Raw genomic sequence first — 27,273 nt, forward strand, 5'->3', positions numbered from 1 at the left:
TTTTTTGAAAGATAAAGTTAAAAGATTTCATCAAATAAAAAAAATAAAAAAATAAAAATTGCAGGTGGGTGATATATAATACCAAAGAGAAGAAGATAAACCCCTAAAATACAACTAGCATCACCTGGAACCAACATCAACAAAACCACAAAAAGAAACCATTCACACTCAGACCATACAAAACCTACACAAGATTGGGAAACCAACTCAAGACGACAAGCCACAGACATCCACAAAGCCTACAACAAACTCAAACATCGAGATAGCCCCGACCAAAAAACCTAATTACTCATCCCCTTCAAACACTTCCTCCTGCTTATCATCGTCTACATTCCAGCTCTCTCCACCTTCCCCTACTTTGACTTTCTCCATCCTCTCCTCCCTCCTCTTTTCAAACTCCTTGAAAGCTCTCCTAGCAAATGTCTCCCTGCCCCAAAATAACAGCCCAAGCCCTTTTCTGACCTGGATATCTCTATTAACGATTTCCTCAACAGGCACACCTCCTAACCTCTCAGCATTGCCGTCTGGACGGACGTCCTGCATTTCCATCAAAGGTTTAGATCCCTCCTCTATAGCCTTCTCAAGACTAATGACTTGAAGATATTAGTTGATGTGTTGAACAAGATTACTAATGAACCATGGCCTCTTTGTTGTTGGTTGAGGGTCATCCACCAATTACTCCCCTTTGTTTTTTTCTCAGCTCATCACATCTATCGAGAGGGGAATAGAGTGGAAGATGCCCTGGACAACATGGGTTCTGATCAAAAAGCTAAGTCAAATTTTTATGGCTTCAACGATGCTCTACATACCATTCAAGCTCTTATTCATGATGACCACATGGGTATTCCTTTTCTTCTTCTCAAATGATTTTTCCTTTTCTGAAAAAGAGGGTAACTTTATTAATGAAACAGGAAATACATGAGAAGATGTACACAGAAATTACAACTGAAAGGTTAAGTATGAAGAAAGCTATCACTAAACAAGAAATCCTTGTGAGCACCAGCTTTTGCTAGGCCATCCACAATAGAGTTTAGCTCCCTTGGGGATCCAGCCCAACTGTGCATTTAAGATAGAGAGGATATCTCTAGCTTCATCCAAAAAATAATCTAAAGCCTGGGCCACTGCCAGAGTCAGCTAGCCACTTGATGGTATTTCCCGAATCTCCTTTTATGAGAATGTTCTGATAGCCCAGATCTCTTTCAATCCTGATTCCAGTTAGTGCTGCCATGACTTCAGCCTTTGTTCAAGAGGCTATCCCAATCGGTCCACTGAAAGCCCAATTACTTGTACTGTCTCAAATGATTTTTAGTAGTCATAAGACAACCAATTATACATTTTATGAGCTAAAACTAATTTGTATAGATTTTTCAGAGGGGAAAGGTTTTATGTCCCCACAGGCCTTATTTTATTTTGATTAATAAAATAAAATGGTGCCCCCCTCCACCGGGAGTAAAGTTTGGGGATTAAAAAAACAATTCAAGCATGTGAAACTTTTAATCTCTTAATTTCTTTTTTTTTTTTTTTGTGATAGTAAAAGAAAAGATTCATTGAAAATAAAAAGATGATTACAATCACTCAAGTGTTGAGGAAACACTGAGGCAGAAAACTACAAAAAAAACTTTCAGAATAATAATTTTCTAATTCAAGAACAATCCAAAAGTTAGCCCCCAGATCTAATTCACAAACATGATCAAATTCAAATAAGATGAACACCCAATCTGCAACTCTGACGGTTGCCACAATTTTTTTTTCTTATCAATAACAACAGCTTCATTAATTTAAAAGAAAAGAAGGATTATGGATACAAGAGGGGAGATAAAATATCTTAGCTCCCAAAATACTGAATACAATGGGAATATAAAGAGAAAAAATTAAAGACTAGCCCAAAAAACAGACTCCCTATTCACCCCTTGCTTGGCCAGCCCATCCGCAAATGAGTTGGCACTCCTCTTCACCCAACTGTATTGTATCTCAATGTCCCTACATAACCATAAGAACTGCTTCTTTTCATTGTTATAGTTCCTGTTATGGACGCATTCGTGGGAAAGTACCGCCGCCGGCAGCAGCAGTAACGTGGGACCCTCATCAGATTATCTAGCTAGCCACAGTTCATCTTACCTTATCCTTATCTTATCTGCTTTCTTACTCTTATCTTATCTGTAAGCAGTTTAGTTAGTCTTATCTAGGAGTCTTATCTATCTTATCTGTAAGCAGTTTAGTTATCAAGGAGTCTTCCTACAAGGAGGACTCTTACCTCTTGTAATCTCCTATTTAAGGAGCTGAAATTATTGAATAAAGATATCAAATTTCCAGTCAAGAAAGAAGTAAAAGGAGAGTTCGGTGATCTCTTGGACAAATCACCCTCTAGTATGCCAAGATAGGTTCAGCTAGGAAGGGGAGGAACAAGGGAAAACAGGAGCTTTTCCCCGTGGACCGACCCATGACGAGATCCTATTCCCGGGCCCATAACAGTTCCACAATCCGCTATCCTCTTTCCTCAGCCAGCTAACCACCACCTTCGAATCACTTTCCAAGATCAAACGGCTGATATTTAATTCCTTTGCTCTACAAATTCCTTCAAGCGCAGCAAGGATCTCAGCCCTAAGAGAGTCGCCTTCTCCAATAGGGCCAAAGAACAAAGCAATAACAATCCCTTCCTCATTCCTGAAGACTCCTCTAGATTCCTTACCCTACTGCCATCAAAATTCAACTTTATAACACCCAATGAGGGGGAGAGAGCGCGGACCAAGAGGGACAAAGAGTCCACCTACCAGTGGAAGCAATCTCTTTCCAATTTCTATGTAAGTCATCCATAGGAAAGTCTGAAAACAACTCTAAAGATTTTAGTCAGTGGACAGCCCTTAGAAGGATTAGGTCTAATAGTTCTTCCAGGGTTCTTGCCTTGTCTAAAAAAAATGCGTTACTTTCTTTCTTCCCACAATGACCAGCACACAGTTGCCCTAATACTCCTCCACATAGTCTTCCCTCGCTTCTTAGGCCATCGGAAAAAAGAGGGAGAGAACAAACTTAGGACACACAGGTAGATTCCAAGAACACCCAAAGCGGGAGATAACCAAGGTTTAAAATGTCGACGTCAGTGGAAATGCCGGTCATCCAAATATAAGAAACATGCCGGAAATGTCAGAAATATCGTATAGAAATATTGTAAAAACTATAGAAATGGTGGAAACATTTTAAAATATGCAAAATATAGAAAGATATTTTATGAAATGATAAAAGAAGTATAGGCACACCTTTTTAAATTATTATCTTGTTGCAAATCATTAAACAAAGCTAAGAAAAACTAAGGTTATAGACAAAAGAATACATTCTGAAGTCGCCCTGTAAACTTTAAGATTCAGAACTTCATGATAAAATGTTAAAGCAAAATTTTAACTCAGAGAAAGTGTAAATGATTGTAATAGATCAACCAAAGAATCTATTACACGAACAAAAAACTAATATTTAACTTCATGTTTGAAATGAATATTGAGCTAGTTCAAAGTGGTAATCATATAAGTTAGAAGGACAATAAAATTGTTACTTAACATATTTACAATATTATACCAACTTATGTTATAATACTATCTCTTGGACTCCACATAGTATTGGCAGTGTTCATTGGGAAATATATTGATTCCAGTAAAATTTCATGTCACTACCCATGGAAGTGGAAATGGAAATATGTTGTGGAAACTATTTGTTGTACTCCACATAGTGCTGGTAGTGTTCATTGAGGAAATGTCGATTCCGGTAAAATTTCGTGTTGCTACCCATGGAAATGGAAATATGTTGTGGAAATGTTAGGGAAATTAGGGACATTTTAAACCATGGAGATAACCCACTCCCACACAGTTTTAGCAACCTTACAAGAGACCATTAGGTGGTAGCCGGATTCCCCATCGGCTTTACAAAGAGGACATCTATTAGGAAGTAGACAATAATTGAGTCTCTTTCTCTAGAGTAGCTTTACAAAGAGCACATCTATTAGGAAGTAGACAATAATTGAGTATCTTTCTCTAGAGTAGGTCAAATGTGTTTATTCTTTCCAGAAACATTTCCCAACAAAAAAACAACCCGAGGAGGAATAGGCTTGCTCCATATTTCCTTAGCCGGAAATGACAACCCAGAAGGGACAGAAGGCTGAGTTAAGGTTTCAAAGAATGAAGCACAAGAGAAAGTACCAGAGGTAAAAGGGGTCCAGAATCTGATGTCTTCCTTCTCAGGATTTAGGAAGACATTCTCAAGGGTGGCTAACAAAGGTAACAAGCTTTCCAAGTCTGTATCCCTAATTGCCCTCCGGAGGCCAAGATTTCACCCAAAACCAAAAGTGGAGTCTGAAGGAACTAAGAAAGAAGAGATTGGTTCATTTTTCAAGTCTGACAGAGCATACAAGGATGGAAACTAGTCCTTCAGAGGTCAGACCCCAACCCAAGGTTGTTCCCAGAATTTTATTTTGTTACCAAAGTTTAGACCATACCTGATCCAAGGGGAAAAGACTGGAAGCAGATTGTGAATGGATTTCCAAGGAGAAGCAGTCGTAGCCCTTGCCAAGATTCCAGGATCCCAACCATTGTCTTCCAGCCCATATATGCTTGCCACAATCTCAGTCCACAATTTATCCATTTCCAATGTAAATCTCCACAACCATTTCCCTAGCAAAGCCAAATTCCTTTTCTTGATTTTACCAGTCCCAAGACCTCCTAGTTTTTTGCACCTAGTTACCACCTCCCAACTCACCCTATGATCTCTCTTCTCCTCTCCAGGCTCCCACAGAAAATTCCTAATTAATTTTTCCAAGAGATTGGAGACCTTAGAAGGGATCTTAAACACTGAGAAATTGTAGACAGGTAGGTTAGCTAGGGTAGACCTAATGAGAGTGACTCTCCCTCCTAAAGAAAGATAATTTCTCTTCCAAGCCGCCAATCTCTTCTCAAACCTCTCCACCATCGGATTCCAGAAACTTACATTCTTAGGGTTGTCTCCTAAAGGGAGGCCCAAGTATGTCAAGGGCCAGTCTGAGATTGCTCACCCTAACTCACCTGCAAATTCCCTTAGGTCCCTCTTAACCACATTCACTCCCACCACACAACTCTTATCAAAGTTCACCTTGAGGTTAGAAATCTGCTCAAAGAGTTGTATTGCCATCTTTGGATTCTGGATCCAATTAATGTCCCCCGCTTCACAGAACAAGATTGTATCATCTGCAAACTGTAAGTGTGTTAGAGGAACCTCCTCCCTTCCTACTCTCCACCCGCTTATCAAATTCCTCGAATCTGCTGTATGGATCAATCTCCCAAGTACATCAGCAATCAAGGTGAAAAGGAAAGGAAAGAGAGGATCTCCTTGTCTTAGACCTCTCAAAGTAGGAAAGAAAGTCAACCACAGTTCCGTTCACCAAGATAGAATAATGACAAGTCCTGACACAACCCCATATCCAATTACACCACCTGTCTCCAAAACCAAAACTCCTCGAAACCTCCAACAAGAAAGACCAATCAACAAGGTCATAAGCCTTCTCCAAATCCAATTTGCACACCACTCCCTTCTTCGACTTCCTAAAGCTATCCAATCTCTCATTTGCAATGAGGATCTGATCAATGATCTGTCTTCCCTCCACAAAAGCACCTTGGTTGGGGGCAATAATAGAGGGAAGCACCTTCTTTATCCTAAGAAACAACACTTTTGCAATAATTTTGTAGAAGCTAGTCACCAGACTGAGAGGTCTAAAATCCTTTGGTTGTGATACCTCTTTCTTCTTTGGGACCAAATCAATGAAAGTCGAATCCAGGCCCGGATTTATTATCCCCCTCCTGTGGAACTCCTCAAAAACTGATATAAGATCGTTCTCCAAAATACCCCAACAATCTTGATAAAAGGCCATTGTGAAGCCATCTAGGCTCAGAGCTTTTGTCCTATCCATTGAGAAAATTGTTTCCTTTATCTCCTCTAATTCAAAACTCTTTTCTAACCAATCTCTCTTCTCTGCACTTAAAGTCGGCCAATCCAAACCCTCCAGCCACACTCTCCCATTCAGAGGCCTTCTAAAGATAGATTTAAAATGGTTTACTAAGGCCTCTGCAATTTCTACCAGGTGGGACAAAACTGCTCCATCAACTTCCAATTTAGAGATGAAATTCTATTTTCTCCTCTCATTTGCCACTGAATGGAAAAACCTAGTGTTTCTACCTCCCTCCTTTAGCCACTTACACCTGGATTTTTGCCTCCAACTAATTTCCTCCTTAACTAGGATGTCCTCCAACTGCCTCCTCAAAACCCATCTCAGCTTCCTTTCTTCCTCTCCAAAGACACCTCTCTCTTCCTTCAGGTCCAAATCTTCAATCCGCTCCATCAAAACTTGTTTTCTCTCTTCTAGTCTCCCAAACTCCAGCCTATTCCACTCCTTTAAATGTGATTTTAGGGATTGGAGTTTCTTGTGGAACCTCATTCCTTCCCAATCTACCACTGGATTGGATTGCTCCCACCATTCTCTAATCTTCTCAATGAATCCCGGATGAGTCAACCACATGTTTTCAAACCTGAATGGGGAAGGACCATCACTTCTCAAATCCTCCTTATCCAACACTATAGGCCAATGGTTTGATGTAAGTCCTAGAAGAGCTCTAGAAGTTAGATTACCCCAATGTTCCTCCCAATCTGTTGAGAACAAAAATCTGTCTAGCTTAGAGCAAATTGGCCTGGATTGAAGGTTGGACCAAGTGGAATTATTACTTAGGAGTGGAAGTTCTTTAAGTTCAAAAGAGTCCACAAAAAGGTTGAACATCCTCATACTTGTTGTCACTCTCTGCCTGGGGTTGTTAGTTTCCTCTATAAATCTCATTACATTAAAGTCCCATCCCACAACCCAAAGTCCTTCCCAGAGGCCTCTAATGTCACTCAATTTCCCATAAATTCTCCCACTGCTTGTAGTCATTGGGGCCATACAGATTTGTTAGAACCCATTCATACCCATCATCCACCTGTCTAAACTTTAGGAAGACAGAATGATCTCCTATTAGCTCCTCCACACCTATTAGGGAATCTTCTTTCCACAAGGTCACAATCCCACCTGAAGAACCCCACGAAGGAGCAGCCACCCACTTTATCCCCCTAGATCTCCACACACTCCTTGCCCATCTACCATCAAAATCCATTCTTTTGGACTCTTGAAGCATTACCACATCCGGGTTAAACTTCTTAATCACCTCTTTAATTGTTGCTCGCTTCCTGAAGTTGCCCAATCCCCTCGCATTCCAACTTAGGATTCTCATTTTAACCTATTAATCTCAACCCTAACTCCTCCAAAATCTATTTATGCCCTTTTCTTCTATCCCCTTTCACCTCAAACTTCTTATCCCCCTCAACATCTCTTCTCAATCTCTTCACTTTCTCTTCTTCTTTCTGTCCTCTTTTTTGCAAATAGGCTTTTAGGTCATTCGGATTTTTCAGCTTACACCCCAGCTTTTTCACAAACTCTGCGAATGACTCTTCCCCGCTGGTTACCTCTTTTTCTATTGTTGCACTCTCCTCACTCCTAGGAGTCTTCTCATTCCTTCTCTCATTACTTCCACCAACAGCCCTTTCTGTCCCCTTACACTCCCTCTCTGCAATTCCTTCCTCTCCACTTCACCCAATAAACTCTCAATGATTTCCCAAATTTTTGTCTCTCTCCATGTTCTCTCACCCGCTTCCTCCCCTTGTAGACTCATTGTGGCTTTCTGATCATGGACCTCTGACTTTGGGTTGAGAGCAGAATCTGGAACAAGGGACACAGAGCACTCATCAGTAGCAGAAACTGAATTGACAGAGTTTTAAGGAATTACCCAAGGCCAACTGAGGGATATGAGGAGAAAGCAAAGGAGAATAAATGGTTGTCACTTCCTTTTTTGAAACCTTGGAGCACACTGACTCCCCAGATTGGGGGAAAGTAATCCCATTCACTAAATCAACACAAAGACCTCTCTCTGTACCCAAGTATGTACCTCTCTGTTCAGTACTCTTTTTCAGCTCTGAGAAAGCCCGAACAACCACCATTTCGGCCTCTTGCGAAGCACTAAAACTTGGGAGGGGCTCAGCCGACTTCAGGTTAAGATCTTCTCTGTTACAAGAAGGAATAGCATTCACCCACACCTCCCCCCTCCTCCTTTTCCTCCCCCACTGAATCCCCAAAGAACAAAAGATCCAAGCTGAAGGGATCCCTGTTCTGTTCCTCTGAAGGATCTTCGTCTTCCGCACTGCATCAGCTCTCACAATCTTCCAAGCTTCCATCACTGTCAGAAGCTGAACCACAACTAATCCATCCTTGGTCAGCCCCTTCCTTCTCCTCTGTTCTGTTCCTCTGATGGTTGCCACAATATTCTTAATCTTCCACTGTTTATCTTCACTCTTATGTTCCTTTCTTTCCAGATGGTCCAACATACAGCAAATTGTATGGTAAACAGCTCCACACCATCTTAGCCTTTTTGCTCCCCCTAAAAGCTGGCCATTTAGAAAAGATTTCAGATGAGGACCTTGGCCGGAACACTTTCAATCCAAACAGAGCTGAGTAGAACTTACAGCAGAAGTCAACAATTCTACAAAAGAAGTGCAAAATTGTTTCCTTGTTCTCTTTGCACATCAAGCACATATTTGCCTACCTGAAACCTCTGATTTTAAGATGATTTATGGTTAAGACACTATCCATAGCCACCAATCATGTTTCATGCAAAGGCTAGCCTTGGAGTTGGAAGAACTAGGTTACCCAACACACCTTCACACGTAAAGATGAATAGAATGACTTCAACGGTAAACCTCTCCATCGTTGCACTCCTTCCACCACAACTCACCCTCTTGACACCTTTGAATTTAGGGGATCAAAATCAACTTATCCCCACTCATCTCATAGCATTGGTTGTTAGTGATGTCGTGGTCGGCCAATCTAAAATAATCTCGGACACAACCCACATAATCTCCCAACTCCACTCCAATCATCTTCCCAAAATTTTATCCTAGCCCCATTCCCTACCAAGAATCTAGTAAGATTTTTAAATTCTTGGTTGAACTTCATGATTCCCTTCCAAACACTCACCCCAAAAGAAGAAGAAACCTCCCTAATTCCCACCCAAATCTCCAAAGCCATTTACCAAGCAATGCCTTGTTGAAAATCCTCACTCGGCAGGCTAATCCCCAAACCCCCATTCTTTTTTGGTCTACACACTTTGTCCCAGCTGACTAGATGATACTTCCTTGAGCCCCCAAACCTTCCCAAAGAAAACCTCTTTGAATTTTTTTCAATTTTCTTTGCACTTCGGCTGGAATCTTTAGGAGTGAGATGTAATAGGTCGGTAGACTTGAGAAGACACTTCTAACCAACGTAATTCTTCCCCCTAAGGACAAGTATTTAGCCTTCCACCTGTCTAGTTTTTCTCCACTCTCTCAATTATTGGCCTCCAGATAGCTATAGCAGTAACCTTAGCCCCAACCGGCATACCCAAATAGTAGAAGAGGAGTTCACCTACTTGACATTCAAAAGCTGCAGCAAATTCCTCCTACACTTCTCTCCTGATCCCCTCAACCCCAATTATGGTACTCTTTGCTAGGTTCACCTTCAAGCCTGTCAACAACTCAAAATTAGCCAAAATAGCCCTCAGATTCTGTACCTGATCCACAGATGCATCAAAAAAAATCAATGTGTCATCCACATACTGAAGTTGGGAGATGCAAGGACCACCTACCCCCACTTTAAAGCCTCCAATCAGACCAAACTGCACCCTTTTAGTGAGTAACAGATTAAGAATCTCCATAACTAAAACAAACAGCGAGAGAAGGGATCTCTCTGTCTTAATCCCCTAGAGGCTTGAAAAAAACCCAAGGTCACACAAGCATAAATCCAGTTCCTCCACTTCTCCCCAAACACCATCAGCCTCTGAACCTCCTCCAAAAAAAACCCATTCCACATGGTCATAGACCTTCTCTATATCAATCTTACAAACCAGCCCCAGCCTCCCACTCTTAATTCTTGATTCAATACACTCACCAGCAACAAGAACACCATCCAGAGTTTGTCTACCTTCTACAAAATCCATTTGAGTTTCGTCTACTACTTCATGAATCATTCCCATTAACCTTCTTGACACAACTTCTGCAACTAGTTTATACGGACTACAGATCAGACTTATTGGACGGAAGTCTTTAATGTCAAAAGCTACATCCTTCTTAGGCATCAAAGATGAAACAATATACCTCTTTTAAGATCTATAAGATATTTATTTTCCTATCAAGTAGAACCATTGTTATCCACTTGCACTGGACAGGAAGGTCAAACCACTAGAACCGGGAATGGGGAGGAACCAAAAGACAAGACAGTTATTTGAAATGCTGACTTGGTCAAACTTACCCCATTTATATCAGTTAATATGTATTATAACCTCCAAGAAAAGAGTAGATCAATGGAGGAAGTGATTGAATCCATAAGGATCAGATCTGCACATTGGTCTAAAACTTTGGAGCTGCTTAGAGATGTTTCCACAAATGACTTATTATGGAAATGATCTGAAGTGGTACAAACAGATACACACAAAGAAGTAGTGATAATGGAATAGAAACATCCAAGGCCAAACAAATTGAAATTAAATTTTGATGGGAGCTCCCTTGGTAATCCGGGGAGGGCGGGTATAGAGGGAGTTTTTAGGAACCAAGACCATCTAGGTGCAGTTGTGGCTTTATTCTCTGGGCCAAATGGATTTGGCGACTCGGTTAAGGCCGAGACAATGGCTCTCTTACAAGGAGTAAAATGGCAACACATATGGGTGTTAGAGAGCTTGAAGTGGAAGGAGATTCTTATTGGTTATTTCTTGGGTAAAACAAACTAGTTCAGCCCCTTGGAAATATAAATTTGCATTTAGGGAAATTGACCACCTTGCAAAAGGTTGCAACACTAGCTTTGGATGGGTAAAAGAACAGCAAATGGACTGGCAGATGTTACCGCAAAACAGGGAGTGGACAGATCCACTCTATTTCGGGCAATGTTGTAATCTGTATTAGTAAAAGGGGAGCATGGTAATCAGGGTGGCCATTCTGGTTTCCGATGTATTTAGGCTACTGTGTAGCAAGGATCTGTAACTTTTCAAGCATTAATAAATTACTCTTGTGCTGATCAAAACAAAAAATATGTATTATAGCCTCTAATATTTATTGCTTTAAGTTTACTTTAATGTAAACAAGCTTTAAAAGATAACCTCAAACCATTTTCAAATTGTTCTCTATCCAATCAGAGTCTAACAACATTGAATATAACTAAACATGAAAATAATTGCTAAGATGGAAAACATTGAAAATTTTATCTGAATGTTGAAGATATTCTCAAATATGTAGTAGATCTAAAAGATACAATCAAACTTTTATTTATTTGATGGACTAATCTCTGGTCAGCACATTGGACCAACTTGAGAAAGATAAAATTTAGACATGCTGAAATGGGCTTAACTTCATTGGCTTTGTGCTCAATAATTTATTAGGCATTGGTTTGTTTGTCCAACATGAAACCCAGCCCCCCTTTTTTTTATAAATGAGTAAGATTTTATTAAACCAGCAAATAAGAGTTTCATGCAACCCATGGAAAGGCACGAGATGTGACATTTCCTTTAAAACTAGTTACAGAATTATAAGTACAAAAGAAATTACACAGAAGCCCAAAATAAAGTATCCCGAAAAACACCTTGTTTTGCAAGTGAATCAGCCATTGAGTTTGCTGATCTGCCTACCCACTGAACTCTGATTGTCATATTCCTTATTAACCATTTAACCTTTTTGAGAAGATCTCTAAAACCCCAAATCACCATGTCCGGATTCTTCAGCCAACCTACTATCACCTGAAAATCCCCTTCAATAATCAAATGCTCTATGCCTAGCTGATTTGCAAGCTAGATTCCTTGTACAGAAGCAAGTAATTCGGCTCTTAAAGAGTCTCCCACACCCGCAGGACCTGAGTACAAAAATATAATGTTACTATCTTTGTTTCTCAACACTCCTCCTATGCCTGAAGGTCCTAGATTTCCTCGGCTACTTCCATCTAAGTTCAGCTTGATAAACTCCTCCCCTGGTGGCATCCATTCAACCCCATGTCTGTCATTCCTGGTAAAAGTATTAGCCACTACTAACCAGTTTCTCCATAGATCATCAAAGGAGTATGGATCAAAGAGCTTTAGAGTTTTCAGCCACTGAATTGCCCTTGTCATAATACATTCTCTAACTCCCAAGAAGCTCCTTTCTTTTTCACAAAAGATTCTGGTGTTCCTTTCTTCCCAAACTGTCCACAACAAAGCTGCTCTTATGCACTTCCACATTATTCTCCCTCTCTTTGTATGCCACTCAAAGATGGACGGACTAAACAGCAAGTTAGTATCAGATGGCAGGTTCACCTACACTCAACCAACATAACATGAAACCAGCCCCTTGACCATCACAATAACCACTTTCTGGCCCATATAAAGCTACGAAAAGAACAGGTTTGTATTCCCTTCCCTCAGCCTTAGACCTGGCATCAACCCCATCCCCCCCCCGGCGCCTTTCTTGTTCTTTGTTCCCTATATCTGTTTTAAGATTTCTTGCTTTGTATACATCCTACATATTCTCTGATCTTTAATAAACTTTTGCTATCAATCAAAATGAAAGTAAAAAGTAAATAAGCAAATACACTTGCTATTTACAAGTTGCTAAATTTCTTATCAACCAACTCTAACATACCAACTAATTGCATGACCATGGAATAAGTCATAATAAGAAAGGAAGAAACCTTAGAGACCAGCCGTGAGGATCTTCTAGGAAGGACTTCTCTTGCTAGATGCTTTGCACTTCTTAAGTTTTTTACAGCATGTTTACTGTAGCCAATTTTGCCTTCATTATATTTCCGTGATTTCTTATTCTGAATCCCTTCGGAAAACACTGAACCCTGAGTCCTTTTACAAGTCCTCTCAGATGAGTTGTCAATCTGAGAACACCTGAAAGACAAAGGTGCAAGTATTAATGATGCACAAACCACCACAATAAATATTAGCACAAGACTTTGTTTAGGTACAGAAATTACTCTGAGCTCTCTCTCACATTTATGGGACTGCTTCTTTCCTGCACAGACGAAGATTAGTGTTGACAGTTTCTACATGACTGAATCTACAGAAAAGAAAATGGCAAAAACATGGTTACTTATCTATCGAAACTGAAAATAAAATATTGAACTCAATGTAGGTTCTACAGATTAAAACTATGTAATATATGGACATCCATCCAAGAAATATGCTTAAGTTGGGTTCAAGTAGATGAGGTTGACTCATCAAGGTGATCAACCAACTCAATTATGTAACATAATATATTTTAAACCAATATATGTGCAATTTGATGAAACTATTCCATTTTCCATTAATATTTTATACATAAGTCTTGTTTAAATAATAGATATAGCTCCAAAACTCGGAATCTTCCACCTACCTAAGATGGGCCACTTCAAGTTCAATATGGAATTCTTTATGCATCATTAAGCAACATACACATGTAGCAGTACACCACATCTTCGTTCTCTTCATTAACTGGTATTAAATTTATTTTATTCTGGATTTCTACATGCACTTACCTGCAACAAGTTGAGCAATGAAGCACAGCCGAAGAACTAAGTCCAGTCAAGATGCTCCTAATAAATTTCTTATTGAGGTGATTGTTGTAAATTGTAATAATTTAACTGGATTTAGCCTCTTTGGTTCCAGGTTGGAGATGGTAGCTCTTTGGACTTGATACATTACATTTTTATATGTAGACAAAGTTAGACACATTTCTCATCAGGCTTCTTGGTCATGTGCGATGGGATCTTGTGATTTGGGTCTTAGAAAGGATTTGAGGGATCATGAAATTTCCCTTATTATCATGGACTTTGGATATATAACCCTTGTGGTCTATTCTCTTGTACCTCTTTCTTGAACATTTTATCATCCCCATCCTTAGCAATGCAGACTTTTCCAGAAAAAGAGGTTTGGTCACTTCGATGTAAGGTCAGGGCTTTCTCTTGGGAGGTTTATCACTCAAGAATCAACACTGATGAAACAATAATGGAATTTTTTTTTGATAAGTAACAATTCTTTAAATTTTCATTAAATCAGTAAAGATAAACAACTATTACAAGCTTCCCCGATGGAGGCACGAGGTGCAGCCTCGCTCATAAAGAAAAAACAGCACAAGAATACAACTGAGCCAATATAACTGATCCCTAGTTAACCCTTGCTTAGCTAATGAATCAGCCAGAACATTAGCTTCCCTCCCCACCCATTGTATAATCAAACTCATCTGCTGTGTTAACCATCTGAACTTCATTTCGTCTCGATAGCACCATACCACTGAATCTGAATCTTTTAGCCAGCCCACCACCACTTTGAAGCCCCCTTCAATCACCAGGTTTTCCAAATTCATCTCTTTTGCAATCTGAACACTTTTTAGGACTGCAAACAGCTCAACCCTTACAGAGTAGTCTCCTTTCCCCGCTGGTTCAACCCATCTCTTTTGCAATTGAACACCTTTTGGTTAAACCAGTTCGGTTAATTCGGTTTTCAGTTTCGGTTTTTAGAATTAGAAATTCAGTTAACTGAATTAACTGAACTTTCTATTATAATATAGTATATAATATGTAAGATATAATATATATAATATATTTATTTATTAATATAAAATAAAATGAAATTTGATTTCATAATATATATTTTATAATATTTAATATATATTATAAGTTATAATATATAATAGAGTATATATTATTAAAATTCGGTTTTAACCAAAATAACCAAAATTTTTGGTTTTGCTATAATTCGGTTTCAGTTCGGTTAAAAACGAATAAACTGAATGCTCACCCCTAGTTCAGCAGGCCTTGAAAGAAGCTTGAATGCTTCTTTTATGTCTTTAATTCCAAAGAAGAATGGAGTTGTGGATTCAAGGACTTTCAGTCGATCAGTTTAATTGGAGGTGTCTACAAATTCTTGCTTCAAGGTTAAGGTGTGTTCTGGATTCACTCATCTCCATCTATCAGGGGGCTTTTGTTCATACCTAGCACATTCATGATGGGGTACTAATAGCTAAAAAATTTAATTGATTCAAGGAGAAGAAGCGGCAAGAAAGGTTTGGTTTGCAAAATAGACCTACAGAAGGCTTACTATCATGTCAACTAGCCTTTTCTAGACTATATGTTGGCTAGAGTGTGCTTTGGCACCAGGTGGAGAAATTGGATGAAGGTTTCTTAACCACATCCAGGTTCTCTATCTTAATTAATGAAACTGCTGATGGGAATTTCAAAAGCTCAAGAGGGTTAAGACAAGGCGATCCATTGTCACCGTTGCTCTTTCTTGTTGTCATGGAGGGATCAAGCAGAATGGTAACCTGGGCTGTCTGAAGCAGGTTCTATTGAAGGCTTTGAAGATAACCAACTTCTAAGATGCACTTTAGCAGTTTTGTGGGCCATTTGCTCTGAAAGAAATCTGAGATTTTTATTTTGTGTTTTTTTTTTTTTTTTTGGGGGGGGGTGGGGGGGGGCTAAGGATACATACCTGTACATCTTCTCATGTACCATTTCCTTTGTTTTAATGAACATATACTTTAAAAAAGAAAAAGAAAACTATGCCCGGGCCCATTGGATTTTTTTATCAATAACAAAAATTTATTTTATTAAAATAAAACAAGATTATATACAAAACTCCAGGGGGAGATAAAAAGACTTAACTCACCCCCAGAGAACAAACATGAAATTACAAGATTGCCCAAAACAATTGACCCCCTTCTTTGCCAAGTTATCAGCAAAGGCATTTGCAGTTCTCTTCACCCAATGAACCTGAATTTCCATCCCCTCATTAACCACTTAACTTCCCTCCTCTCATTAGCATAGATCAAAAAACCATTACCCTTAACTAATTTAACACTAGCCGTGAGTCTCCTTTAATAATCAACTTTTGAATGTTCAGCTCCTTTGCCTTCCTTAAACCTACCAATAAAGCAAACAATTCATCTCTAAGAGAGTCACCCATCCCAATGGGACCTGAGTACAATGCAACCACCTTCCCACTTTCATCTCTGATTACACCTCCAACACCTGAGGGTCCTATCAAGGAAAAATATGAGGATTGTATTCAAGCCCAATTCGACATGAAGACTCAACAAAGGCAAGTGACAGTGGTATTGCAAGGTTTAACACTGGAAAGACCATTGAATATCAACAATCCAACCATGGAAGATTATTCCAAAGTGAGAGTGCGAAGGCTTAGGAAGGAAACTCTGATCCCTTGGCAATATTGAAACACTATGAAAGGAAATACAAGAGTTAGAGAGAGGAAGAATCATAGTTAGTAGTTGGGTCCAAAGGTCAGCCAATAGAATAACTGATGCAATGGACAGGCAAAAGGTAACTGGAAAACAGCTGTTTTGGGGACAATGTTCTGAATTGTTGTTGAGACACAAATAAAGGGAGTACAAGTGTACAAGAAAAGGTCACGCCAACCTTTAAAGAATGTAACTAACAACCAACCACTAGAACAAACTAAATAACAAACTAGACAAGTGGACTGGACAAGTGGAGAGGCTGGTATAACAGAATTGTAACAGCAGTATATAAATAAGGAAAGGAAGTTAGGAGGGGATTATCGATTTGGGAACACAATCTCTCTCTCTCTCTCTCTCTCTCTCTCTCTCTCTCTCTCTCTCTCATTCAGGAGGCAAGCTCCCTCGAAAGAGTCCCTAACAAGTTGGTATCAGAGCCAAGATGCCAAGCACAAGGTCATCCGTAATGGAGAACAGAGTTGACACCATGGAAGAAGAAATGCAAAGAATATCGGCTGACGTCAAAGAAATCAAATAAAGCTTTGCATCCTTGCTTGAACGACTGACACAGGAACCACCTGCGCCGAATCAGGAAGAGTGCAATGACACCAGTCATCGAAGCAGTCAATCACAGCAAGAATCGAGTTTCCCATCTTCACAGGGGAAGATCCCACATCCTGGCTTCTGCGAACAGAAAGATACTTCGATTACCACAACACACAAAGACTTGATCGTGTCCCATTAGCTTATGCACACCTGGAGGGAGAGGCGATCGTCCGGTACCAGTGGTACCAGCAACGACACCCAAGAGCCACATGGGCAAACTTCACCGACGCCTTAACCATGCGATTTGGAGTCTCGGCTTTTGAGAGCTATGATGAAAGCCTCGCTAAGCTACGACAGACTGGCTCCATCCAAGATTATCAGATGGCGTTCGAAAGATTAGTTGTGCGCGTGCAAGGCTGGCCAGAAAACACGCTTGTCGGCAGTTTTGTTGGTGGACTCGTGGAAGAATTGCGGCTAGAGGTAAAAGCCATGCAGCCCACCATCGTTCTTGAAGCAGCAACATTAGCTCGACTACATGAAGACAAACTGAATTGGGCAAGAAGGATTAATCGACCTCTGGGAGCTACGATCAGACCAGGTATACCGAACCCAAAACCAGGTATCTTGGGTAAACCAGAGCCCAAATCAGGAGTAGGAATCATAGGCAATGGACAAAGGAATACCCAGAAGTATCCCTACAAGCCTTGACCGGTCTTGCTTCTTCTCAAACTATGAGAGTAACCGGACTGGTACAAGGGCGCCATGTGTCGGTTCTGATAGACAGTGGCAGCACCCTCAATTTCATTACCCAAACATTGGCCAGACAACTAGGGATTCCGGTCCAACCATGTACAGCCTTCTGGGTGCACGTAGCAAATGGGAGCAACCTGGTATGCGACAGTACGTGCACAGAATTAAAGATGAAGATACAAGGACATGAGTTCGAGGTAGATCTGCACCCCCTGGAAATCAGTGGAACAGATGTAGTTCTCGGAGTCCAATGGTTAAGGCAACTAGGGCCGGTCATATGTGATTGGGCCCGCCTCACCATGGATTTTCAAGTGGGCAGCTCACAGGTGCCTATTCAAGGGCAGCTGTCCAAGGGTCCAAGACATATTAGTCTCGCCTCCCTAAGGAAACAGGCAGCAGACCCAACCCACATCGTTTTAATGCGGATAGACTCCCACGAGAACGGCCCCATTCTAGCCCAAGGAAGCAAATCCGAAGAAGGCCTCACACAACTACAGCAGCTACTTCAGAAGTTCTCAATGATCTTCCAAGAACCTAAGGAACTACCACCGAAACGTGCCCATGATCATTGCATTCCATTGTTGCCCGGAACTACACCCACAAATGTAAGGCCCTATCGTTACCCCTATTTTCAGAAACTAGAGATTGAGAGGGAAGTGCAAGATATGCTTGACAGAAAAATTATACAACCCAGCCAAAGCCCATTCTCCTCACCAGTATTACTTGTGAAAAAGAAAGATGGGACATGGCAGTTTTGTATAGACTATAGGGCTCTGAACAACATTACTGTGAAGGATCAATTTCCCATACCGGTAGTCAATGAACTCGGCAGGGCCACCATATTCTCTAAACTAGACCTGAGATCGAGATATCATCAAATTCGGGTCCATGAGGGAGACATCCACAACCACAAGACTGCCTTTCGTACACACGAAGGGCATTATGAATTTTTGGTTATGCCGTTTGGGTTGACCAATGCGCCAGCTACGTTCCAAGCCCTTATGAATGACATATTTCAACCCCATTTGCGCAAATTTATACTCGTTTTTTTTATGATATACTTGTATATAGCGTTACATGGGACGAACACCTAGTACATCTACAAATCACCTTGGAACTGCTAAGAACTCATAAACTCCTTGCAAAGGAGTCAAAATGCGCATTTGGACACACAAGTACACTATTTAGGGCACGTGGTCGAAAACGGCATTGTAGCAACAGACCCGGAAAAGATCTCAAGCATGATAAATTGGCCCCAACCTCAAAATGTTAAGGAGTTACGAGGCTTCTTGGATGTAACAGGGTACTACTGGCGATTCATTAGAGGGTATGGACTGATTGCTGCCCCCTTGACAAGTTTACTTAAGAAGAATGGGTTCTGCTGGACTAGGGAGGCCCAACAGGCCTTCGAGACACTCAAAACAGCTATCCCATCCCCATCGACACTCGCACTTCCAGACTTCTCAAAGGACTTCATCATTGAATGTGACGCACCAAGCCAAGGAGTTGGTGCAGTCCTCATGCAAGAAGAAAGGCCACTAGCGTTTTTCAGCAAAGCAATGACAGCACAGAAATGGCGGCTCTACCTTCTAGGAAGGAGGTTCATCATACGAACTGACCACCAGAGCCTGAAATTTCTATTAGAGCAGTCCGTACTATCCCCAGAAAAGCAGCAATGGATAGCCAAATTACTTGGCTACGATTATGTCATTAAATACAAGGCAGGGCACACTAACAAGGTGGCGGATGCACTGTCATGACAGCCACAACTATTTCCATTACTTCTACGGGCCCAACATGTTCCATCATGGGTCAGCTAAGGGAAGAAGCTGAAAAGCACCCACAACTGAGCAAGCTGCGTTCACAGGTCCAAGAGGACCCTACTAGCCACGTAGGGTACACAGTGGAGAATAACTTGCTGTATAAACGCCGAATGGTGATACCACAAGATTCAACCCATATTTAGCAGCTTCTGGAGTGTTCCACTCATCCCCGGCAAGAGGACACTCGGGGATCCTGCGCACTTACAAGAGACTAGCCACCCAATTCCACTGGAAAGGCATGCGAAATTCAGTCCAAAAATTCATAGCCAAATGCGTATTTTGACAGAAAAATAAGGCGGATATATCCATGGACTGCTACAACCACTCCCAATTCCTATACAAGTGTGGGCAGATATATCCATGGACTTTATAACGAGGCTTCCCCTTTCCTATGGCAAGTCCATCATTCTCGTAGTGGTTGATAGATTCACCAAATACTGCCATTTTCTCCCTCTATCCCACCCCTTTACAGCCTCCATGGTGGCAGAGATTTTCACTAAGGAGGTGGCACGACTACATGGTACCCCTAACTCTATTGTCTTAGACCGTGACCCTATTTTTATGAGTCGTTTCTGGGCAGAACTTTTTCGACTACAGGGAGTGAAACTCTTCAAATCTACCAGCTACCACCCTCAAACAGATGGGCATACTAAGGTGGTCAACCGAAGTTTGGAAACCTATCTAAGGTGCTATGCAAGGGATAGGCCACGTCAGTGGCTCAAGTGGCTTCATTGGGCAGAATAGTGGTACAATACCACGTATCATTGTGCAGCAGGAATGACTCCCTTCCGAGCTCTATATGTGAAGGGATAGGAAATCCATCACATGGACGCCCAAGAATGTGGAATAAAGGGGGCGAATTTCAAAAATTTTTCTTTCCCTTCAACTGGGAATCAAATTCCCTATTTAGAAAATCATATTTTCAATGATCATTCTTGAACCACAAACTGAATCAGATCTGAACCAAAAGGAGGAGAGAGAGATAATACCTGATACAGAGAAATAGTATCTCTCAATGGTGGTGTTCACGCCCAAGAGAGGATCCAAAATCCGCTCCCACTAAAGATGGCGCAGTGCAGGGTGGAGCAGAATCAATAGTGTTCTTCCCAAGAACTTGATCCTTCCCAAGAATCACCTGGACGGCTTATGAATACAACTCCTACCAATCTTTTCTCCAAAAGATTGGAATCAAGATCAAATCTTGATTTCTCCCAAACAATGGAGATCGAACTGCTATAGGTGGCGGCTGCAGGAAGGAGGCGGCTAGAGAGAATTTGCAGGGTGCAGAATTCTCTCCTCAGTGATCTCAGCTCTGAAGACAAGACTTGAGTCTATTGGATGTTGTGTCTAAAGGTTGCCGCCCCCTCTTCCTTTTATAGACTTAAAGGGATCAGCTCCTAATCCCATTAGGAGTTGCTAACCTAAATCATATTTGGATTAGAAGTCCTTTTAAGATAATGGATAATCCCTATCTTATCTGCAGATTAGATCAGGCAGTTCCTAATCTAATTAGGAAGTTTCCAAATCTAAATCTCATTTAGATCTTGGACTCTCTGAGTGGATAGGGTGTGGGCCCAATCCTATCAGCTGATCTTATCTCAGAATTCGCCCCTTAAAGACTAATCAAATTAGCCCAGTTCGAAATGGGCTTAAGGCCCATTTAGGGTTATGTATTCATTAAGCCTTCCAAACTACTACCCAGTTGGGCTTCCTTGTATGGCGTGGGACCCAAACATTGATCTACACATCAACCACATGGGTTCAGCCCAGCCTTTGTTACAAGACCTGGCCGAATACACTGTTATGGACAGTGCACCCCCTGAAAACCATCAGATGGGCTCTATGGGCCCAATACTTACCCTAAGTGGTCCCTAGGCCAAGCCACCTTGTAACACCCAGGGACTGTGGGCAGATGCAAGATTAGCCTATCAGGTATTATCCTCAATGGTCTTACACTCAACCTCTCAGCCCATAATGATCATACACTGCCCGACAAGAGAGGACCTCTCCCTCGGCTGCAAGGAACAGTGTTGCACCCTCTCAAATATGGATCCCGGGAATTAAAACATTTTGCAAATCATTTCGAAACCATGATTTATAGACTTTTATATCTCATATAAAATATATTTTGCAAATCAAATTTCAACGATTGAAATCGGCTGCCGGCAGTCTTGGTTTCCATCAGTGAGAGTGCATCCCCGATCATTACCTTTGTCCGACAAAGGGGCTGATCATGTCACTATGATCACCCACTCAGATGAATTCCCAGACCGTCCCAACATACCCAAGCTTTGACCCCCGCTAAGGATCTCACTGATTGGTATATCAAAGACAGCCTAATCCGACACCTAGTGCAGTATCATAATCGAGTCTAGGGGTCGGGTGTAACTTTTCAGTTTTGCCCATCAATCTCCAATGTCCAAGGCAATACTGGAAATCTGGTCCAGTTCAAATATTCAATTAATCCCACACTGTATGTGCCTAGGGTTTCACCCTGGTAGCTGAGACAAGCCACTCCAACCGACTTGGTGGCACCATAGTGTCAGCCTTGTCAGAATAGGTCTCCCCAGACCGACCCACTGGCTGTGAACATTCTAAACTAACACGAGTCTCATTAAGTGTCCAGTTTAAGGTTATTACACAGAAACATACCAAGAGAACATGAATCAAATATGCACTTTTATTCATTTACAATAAACTCATAAAGTACATCATTTTGATTGAAGCTAAGGGCATACAAAACTGTCTAACAATATGGACGGGACCCACCTCCCCTACTCCCATATGAAAAAGGGTCTACAGCAGTAGTAGCAGTAGAAGACCAACTCCTCCAGCGAGATAGGGTGTTACAAGATCTCAAATCCCACCTCCATCGAGCCCAACAATGTATGGCAGACTCCTACAACAGAAGGCATAGGCCTATCCAGCACCAGATTGGGGAGCAAGTCTTCCTTAAATTACAACCATACAAGCAAGTTTCAGTAGCAGGCCACCGGTGGAACAAACTGATCCCTAGGTACTTCGGCCATTTCGGATTGTGGAACGCATTGGGTTGGTGGCATACAGGCTTGACCTCCCAGCAACATCAAAATTACACCTTGTATTCTATGTATCCCTATTGAAGAAATGGCCAAAAACAGGAGCAATAATAACAACCACCCTCCCATCATTCTCGGAAGATGGCCAAATTCAAACTGAGCCCACTCAGATAACAGATTTCAGGTGGATACGCAAAGGGAATCACATCGAACCAAAGGCATTGGTGGTATGGTCAGGTCTCTCAATTGAGGATGCAACTTGGGAACCTTACTTGGATTTATAGAATAGATTCCCACATCTTGACCTTGAGGGCAAGGTCGCTTTCAAGGGAGGAGGGACTGTTGAGACACAAATAAAGGGAGTACAAGTGTACAAGAAAAGGCTATGCCAACCTTAAAAGAATGTAACTAATAGCCAACCACTAGAACAAACTAGACAAATGGACTGGACAAGTGGAAAGGCTGGTATAACAGAATTGTAACAGCAGTATATAAATAAGGAAAGGAAGTTAGGAGGGGATTATCGATTTGGGAATACAATCTCTCTCTCTCTCTCTCTCTCTCTCTCTCTCTCTCTCTCTCTCTCTCTCTCATTCAGGAGGCAGGCTCCCTCGAAAGAGTCCCTGAGTTAGGCAGTCCCTAACAATTGTAATATAAAGTATATAAGAATGAGGATTTGGGGTTAGGGGGCTTTGACAACCTTAAGTAATGCCATTGTAACTTTTACATTTTTTTTATTATTTGAATGATAAAATTTGTATTCATAAAAAAAGAAATCATTATTAGTATATAGGTCTGTTAGTTCATTTAATTTAGAGAGTGAACAAACAGGAATTTTTCACATGACAATATGCTTTGGGGCCCAAAGGGTCCCATATGTTACTTGCCTGCATTTATTCATGAGGTACATTTCAGCTTAATCTGGCATAATCTGGGCAGAGAAGGGAAAGACATACCCATTCTTCAGCATATGTAGATGGAGGATCTCCACAGGTGCTCTGATCAGGCTCATAGTTCACCGACCTGCCATTTTCAGCATGTGCCTTTTGCATCTGATTATCCAAATCCAGCACACCACAATTCTGGAAAGGGGAATCTGATGTACCCTTGACACGACTTGCAACTTCTGAAAACTGCATTTCCATGGAAACACTAGAAGATCCAGCACATACCTCACTAGGGTTCTCAAGGCTGCCATTATTGAGTAGGATCAAATCCTCACAAGTTTTACCAGATACTAGAAGATTCCTTTCCTGCAAAACATTAGAATTTCCATTGCAGACTGTTTTGAAATTTTCAGGACAAGTGCTACCAAACTGTGAACTATGATGTTCAGATGACACAAGGCAATTTTGTTGATCCAAGTTTGTTTCCAAGACAGAACTAGAGGCCACTTTATGGGGAGGCTCTGAATGAAGAGTTACTAGATCCATTGGGCAGGATTCCATACTGGAAGCCACTAAGACCTTTAAACTTGAATTGGGAGTAGATACAGATGGAAATAATTCATTGTCTTCCTTTAAATTCCCAGATACTTCAGGATTACTGCTTCGTATTACAGTAAAGGACCTCAATGACCCATCAATTCCATCTTCATGAGCAGCCTGCAATTGATCTTCATCATTCAAAATTGAATTTAGGCAAGATCCACTATATATGAGGTCACCAGCAGTTTGATGGCCTAAATCGCTATTCTGAAGTTGTAATGTTTTCATTTGCTCATCACCATCTGCCAGCCTCCTAAGTTCCTGATGAAGAACCCGAGACTTGCTAGGCACTTTCTGGTAAATACACACCTCATTCTTCAAGCCTTTAATCCAGTCTGTCACATTTGAATTCAAATCAACATGAAGGTTAATCCCCTCTTCAGACCACACATAAAACTGGAAAGAATTAAGAGGTACTTCTGCAGAAGTCCCAGCAGAAGCAACCTTGTTCTCTGCTGAACAAGCACTGGAATTTATGTTCCTACATTGACTTGTTGGTACATTGGAAGACCCACCATCTCTAGTAAAACCTGGCAAATACTGATCAGAGATTGTTAAGCCCATGGATTTCAGGGACTCATTCTTTTCATACTTCAAACCACTTGTATCAGACTGAGCATTGAACTGTTGGTGAGTTGCAGAAACCTGAATGTCAGAAGCAGAATACCCCAACCCTCCTCCAGTTCCATTACTAGAGTTATCTTTCATGGGCATGTTCAAAGTCTCACCCGATGCCTGCATTGTCCAAAAAAACATAAAAGGTCAGTTCCACATACACAGAAACAACCAACAAACAACATTACAAAACAATCTCTCCAAAGAACAAGAATTTTTCAATCGCTCACAAGCTTAAAAGCTTCAAGTTATCTAAAATATTGAGAATGAGTACATGACCCAGAATTACACCTTCATAGACATTTGGACTGCAATGGAACTACACACTTCATTTTGATTAACAGTTTGAGACTGTGTACTGTCACAGCCCTTTGCCTCTTTGGAACACGAGGAAGGCCCACAGCTATCAGCATCAGAAGCATCAACACCTTGCATTCCTACAAGATCTTTTAAGACAATTAAAGAAGTTATTCAAGCAATATCCTTTCCTTCTTTTTATAAGAAATTCTAGTATCTTTTTTAACTACAAAATTTTCATTACTTAATATTAAGAAAATCTATAGATGATGCACACCTTTGTGGATTTCTCCCATAGGATTTATTTTTGGTACAGGTTCTAATTGTGAAGTAGATGATGTAGGTGCAGGAACATCCAAGGAGCGACTCCAATTAGCTTTTTTCTACACATTCATTTAAAACAAAACAACATGAGGTGTTTAACACAAAACCCAGAAATAAGTGTTAAATATACCCAAATTTGGATATCATTGCCTTGCCTATGTTAGTCAGACTCAGGGAAAAAGATGGACGTTTGACATATTAAAAAGATGGTTTAGAAGATAAGTAAAAATTGAATACTGAAAAAAATAAAACAGGCCTCTTACAAGAAATATGGTATTGAGACATACAGAGTTGCATCAACATCATCTATAAATTACAGGCTGACCATCCAAATGAGTTTAGAAACTCAAAACCTTCACAACAGCCCATGCATTGGGATGCTGCTTATCAAAAAAGACCATGGGCCCGCAGCCCATTTGCAGCCAGCATGCAAAACAGCTCATGCATTGGGCCAATTCCAGCAGTGATGGCCAGTTCAAGTAGGGGCACATACTCTCTCAATCAAACATTTGATTTTTTTTAATCAAAGATTTGACCTAGCATCATATCAGTCGAAGATTGAGAAAATTTATTACTTATTGAAAAAAAAATTATATATCTTAGATTTATTTCTTTCTTTCTTTGGTTATAAACATTGTTTTCGGATTATGAACGAATGAATTTTGATTTTTTTTATCAATAACAGAATTTCATTAGATTTTTTTTTTAAATAATTTCAAGAAGAGGAGAGGTAAACTTTCTTAACTCTCCTCACGAAAATTTACTATTACAATTGAGCCCAAAACAATTGATTTCTCCCCCCCCCCTGTTTGCTAGTATATCAGCAAACTCATTAGCAGTTCATTTGAGTTTTGACCAAGCAAAATTTCACATCCATAATTCGTGTCAGCCACTTGAACCTCTTCTTTTCATTATTAAAAACTAAGAAACCCTTTTCTTCCTTTTGTAGACACTCTACCTACCAGCCTTGAATCACCTTATATAATCAGCTTTCTAAGTTCACGCCCTTTCCCTTTTGTGACACCTCATAGCCCAAGATGCTTGCATACTCTAACATCTCCCCTTCTTCCATATTAACACTCACAATATAACTTTTATCAAAATTCACTTTTATGTTTGAGATTAGCTCAAAAAGTTGTATTGTCAGCTTGAGATTCTTTACCCAACTACTATTTCCTCCCTCACAAAATAATAATGTATCATCTGCAAATTGCAAATGTGTAATTGGAATTCTGTCATGACCAACCTTCCAACCCCTCACTAAATCTTATGAGTCTACCCTAGAAATTAGCTTCCTAAGGGTCTCAGCAATTAAAGTAAACAGAAAAGAAGAGAGAGGGTTTCCTTGCCTAATCCCTCTTAAAGCAAGGAAAAAAATTCACCACTGTTCCATTCACAAGCAAGGAGTAATGACAAGCCCTAATGCACCCCACTATCCACTTGCACCATCTCTCCCCAAAACCAAAACTCCCTAATACTTACAATAGGAAAGACCAGTCCACTGTATCATAAGTTTTTTTTCCAAATCCAATTTACATACAAAGTCTTTCTTTCCTCATGCACTCATTGGCAATGAGGATTTGATCAGCGATTTGCCTACCCCTTACAAAAGCATCCTGATTTGGAGAAATAATGGAGGAAAGAGTAACTCTAATCCTCAAAGATAGAACCATAGCTATAATTTTATAGAGACTGTTCACCAAGCTAATGGGTCTAAACTCACAAGGATATGTTGCATCATTTTGAATTACCCCTGCAAGTTTTATGGTTTGGTGCCGACTCCATTAGACCCATCATTAGCTTACTGCAATTAGCTTATTTCTTGGTGATCTATTAAATTTCTGCCCTAATTCCAGATTAGTTTTCTTTATTGTTCTACATTCCACTTCCATGGTTAGAGCATTGGTAGCAAGTAGTTCAACATGAGGGTAGGGAAAAGATACAACCCTAAGACCTAGACTCCTTCATGGGTCAGGTAGCCCAGCAGGCTTGCTTGCAGGATCAGGCTCAATCTGTAACAAGTATCAGGCCTGATAGTTGGGTTGGGCTTGAGCTCAAGCTTTTTTTTTTTTTTTT

General features: G+C 40.6%; 1 protein-coding gene across 21 annotated transcripts in view; it reads right to left on the reverse strand.

Moving 5' to 3' along the window:
- LOC148873263 (uncharacterized) overlaps positions 1–27,273 on the reverse strand; it is a 41,966-nt gene that overhangs the window by 5,259 nt on the left and 9,434 nt on the right. For 10 of the 21 annotated variants that reach the window (XR_016105149.1, XR_016105147.1, XM_088965121.1 and 7 more), the window contains exons 3-7: positions 25,151–25,256; positions 24,868–25,022; positions 23,431–24,696; positions 13,064–13,101; positions 12,773–12,977 (exon numbers count right to left, since the gene is read on the reverse strand). Coding sequence is in view for 11 of the 21 variants with exons in the window: in XM_088965121.1 (XP_088821247.1) it covers positions 12,773–12,977; positions 13,064–13,101; positions 23,431–24,696; positions 24,868–25,022; positions 25,151–25,256 (1,770 nt within the window). In the remaining 10 variants the exon portion in view is untranslated. Of the gene's footprint in view, positions 1–12,772; positions 12,978–13,063; positions 13,147–23,430; positions 24,697–24,867; positions 25,023–25,150; positions 25,257–27,273 lie in introns of all 21 variants that reach the window. The other 11 variants (XR_016105158.1, XR_016105156.1, XR_016105153.1 and 8 more) reach the window with 4 other exon arrangements.

This window comes from Nelumbo lutea, chromosome 1, assembly GCF_056320005.1.
Source record: "Nelumbo lutea isolate HS-2025 chromosome 1, American lotus-T2T, whole genome shotgun sequence".
Lineage (NCBI taxonomy): Eukaryota > Viridiplantae > Streptophyta > Magnoliopsida > Proteales > Nelumbonaceae > Nelumbo > Nelumbo lutea.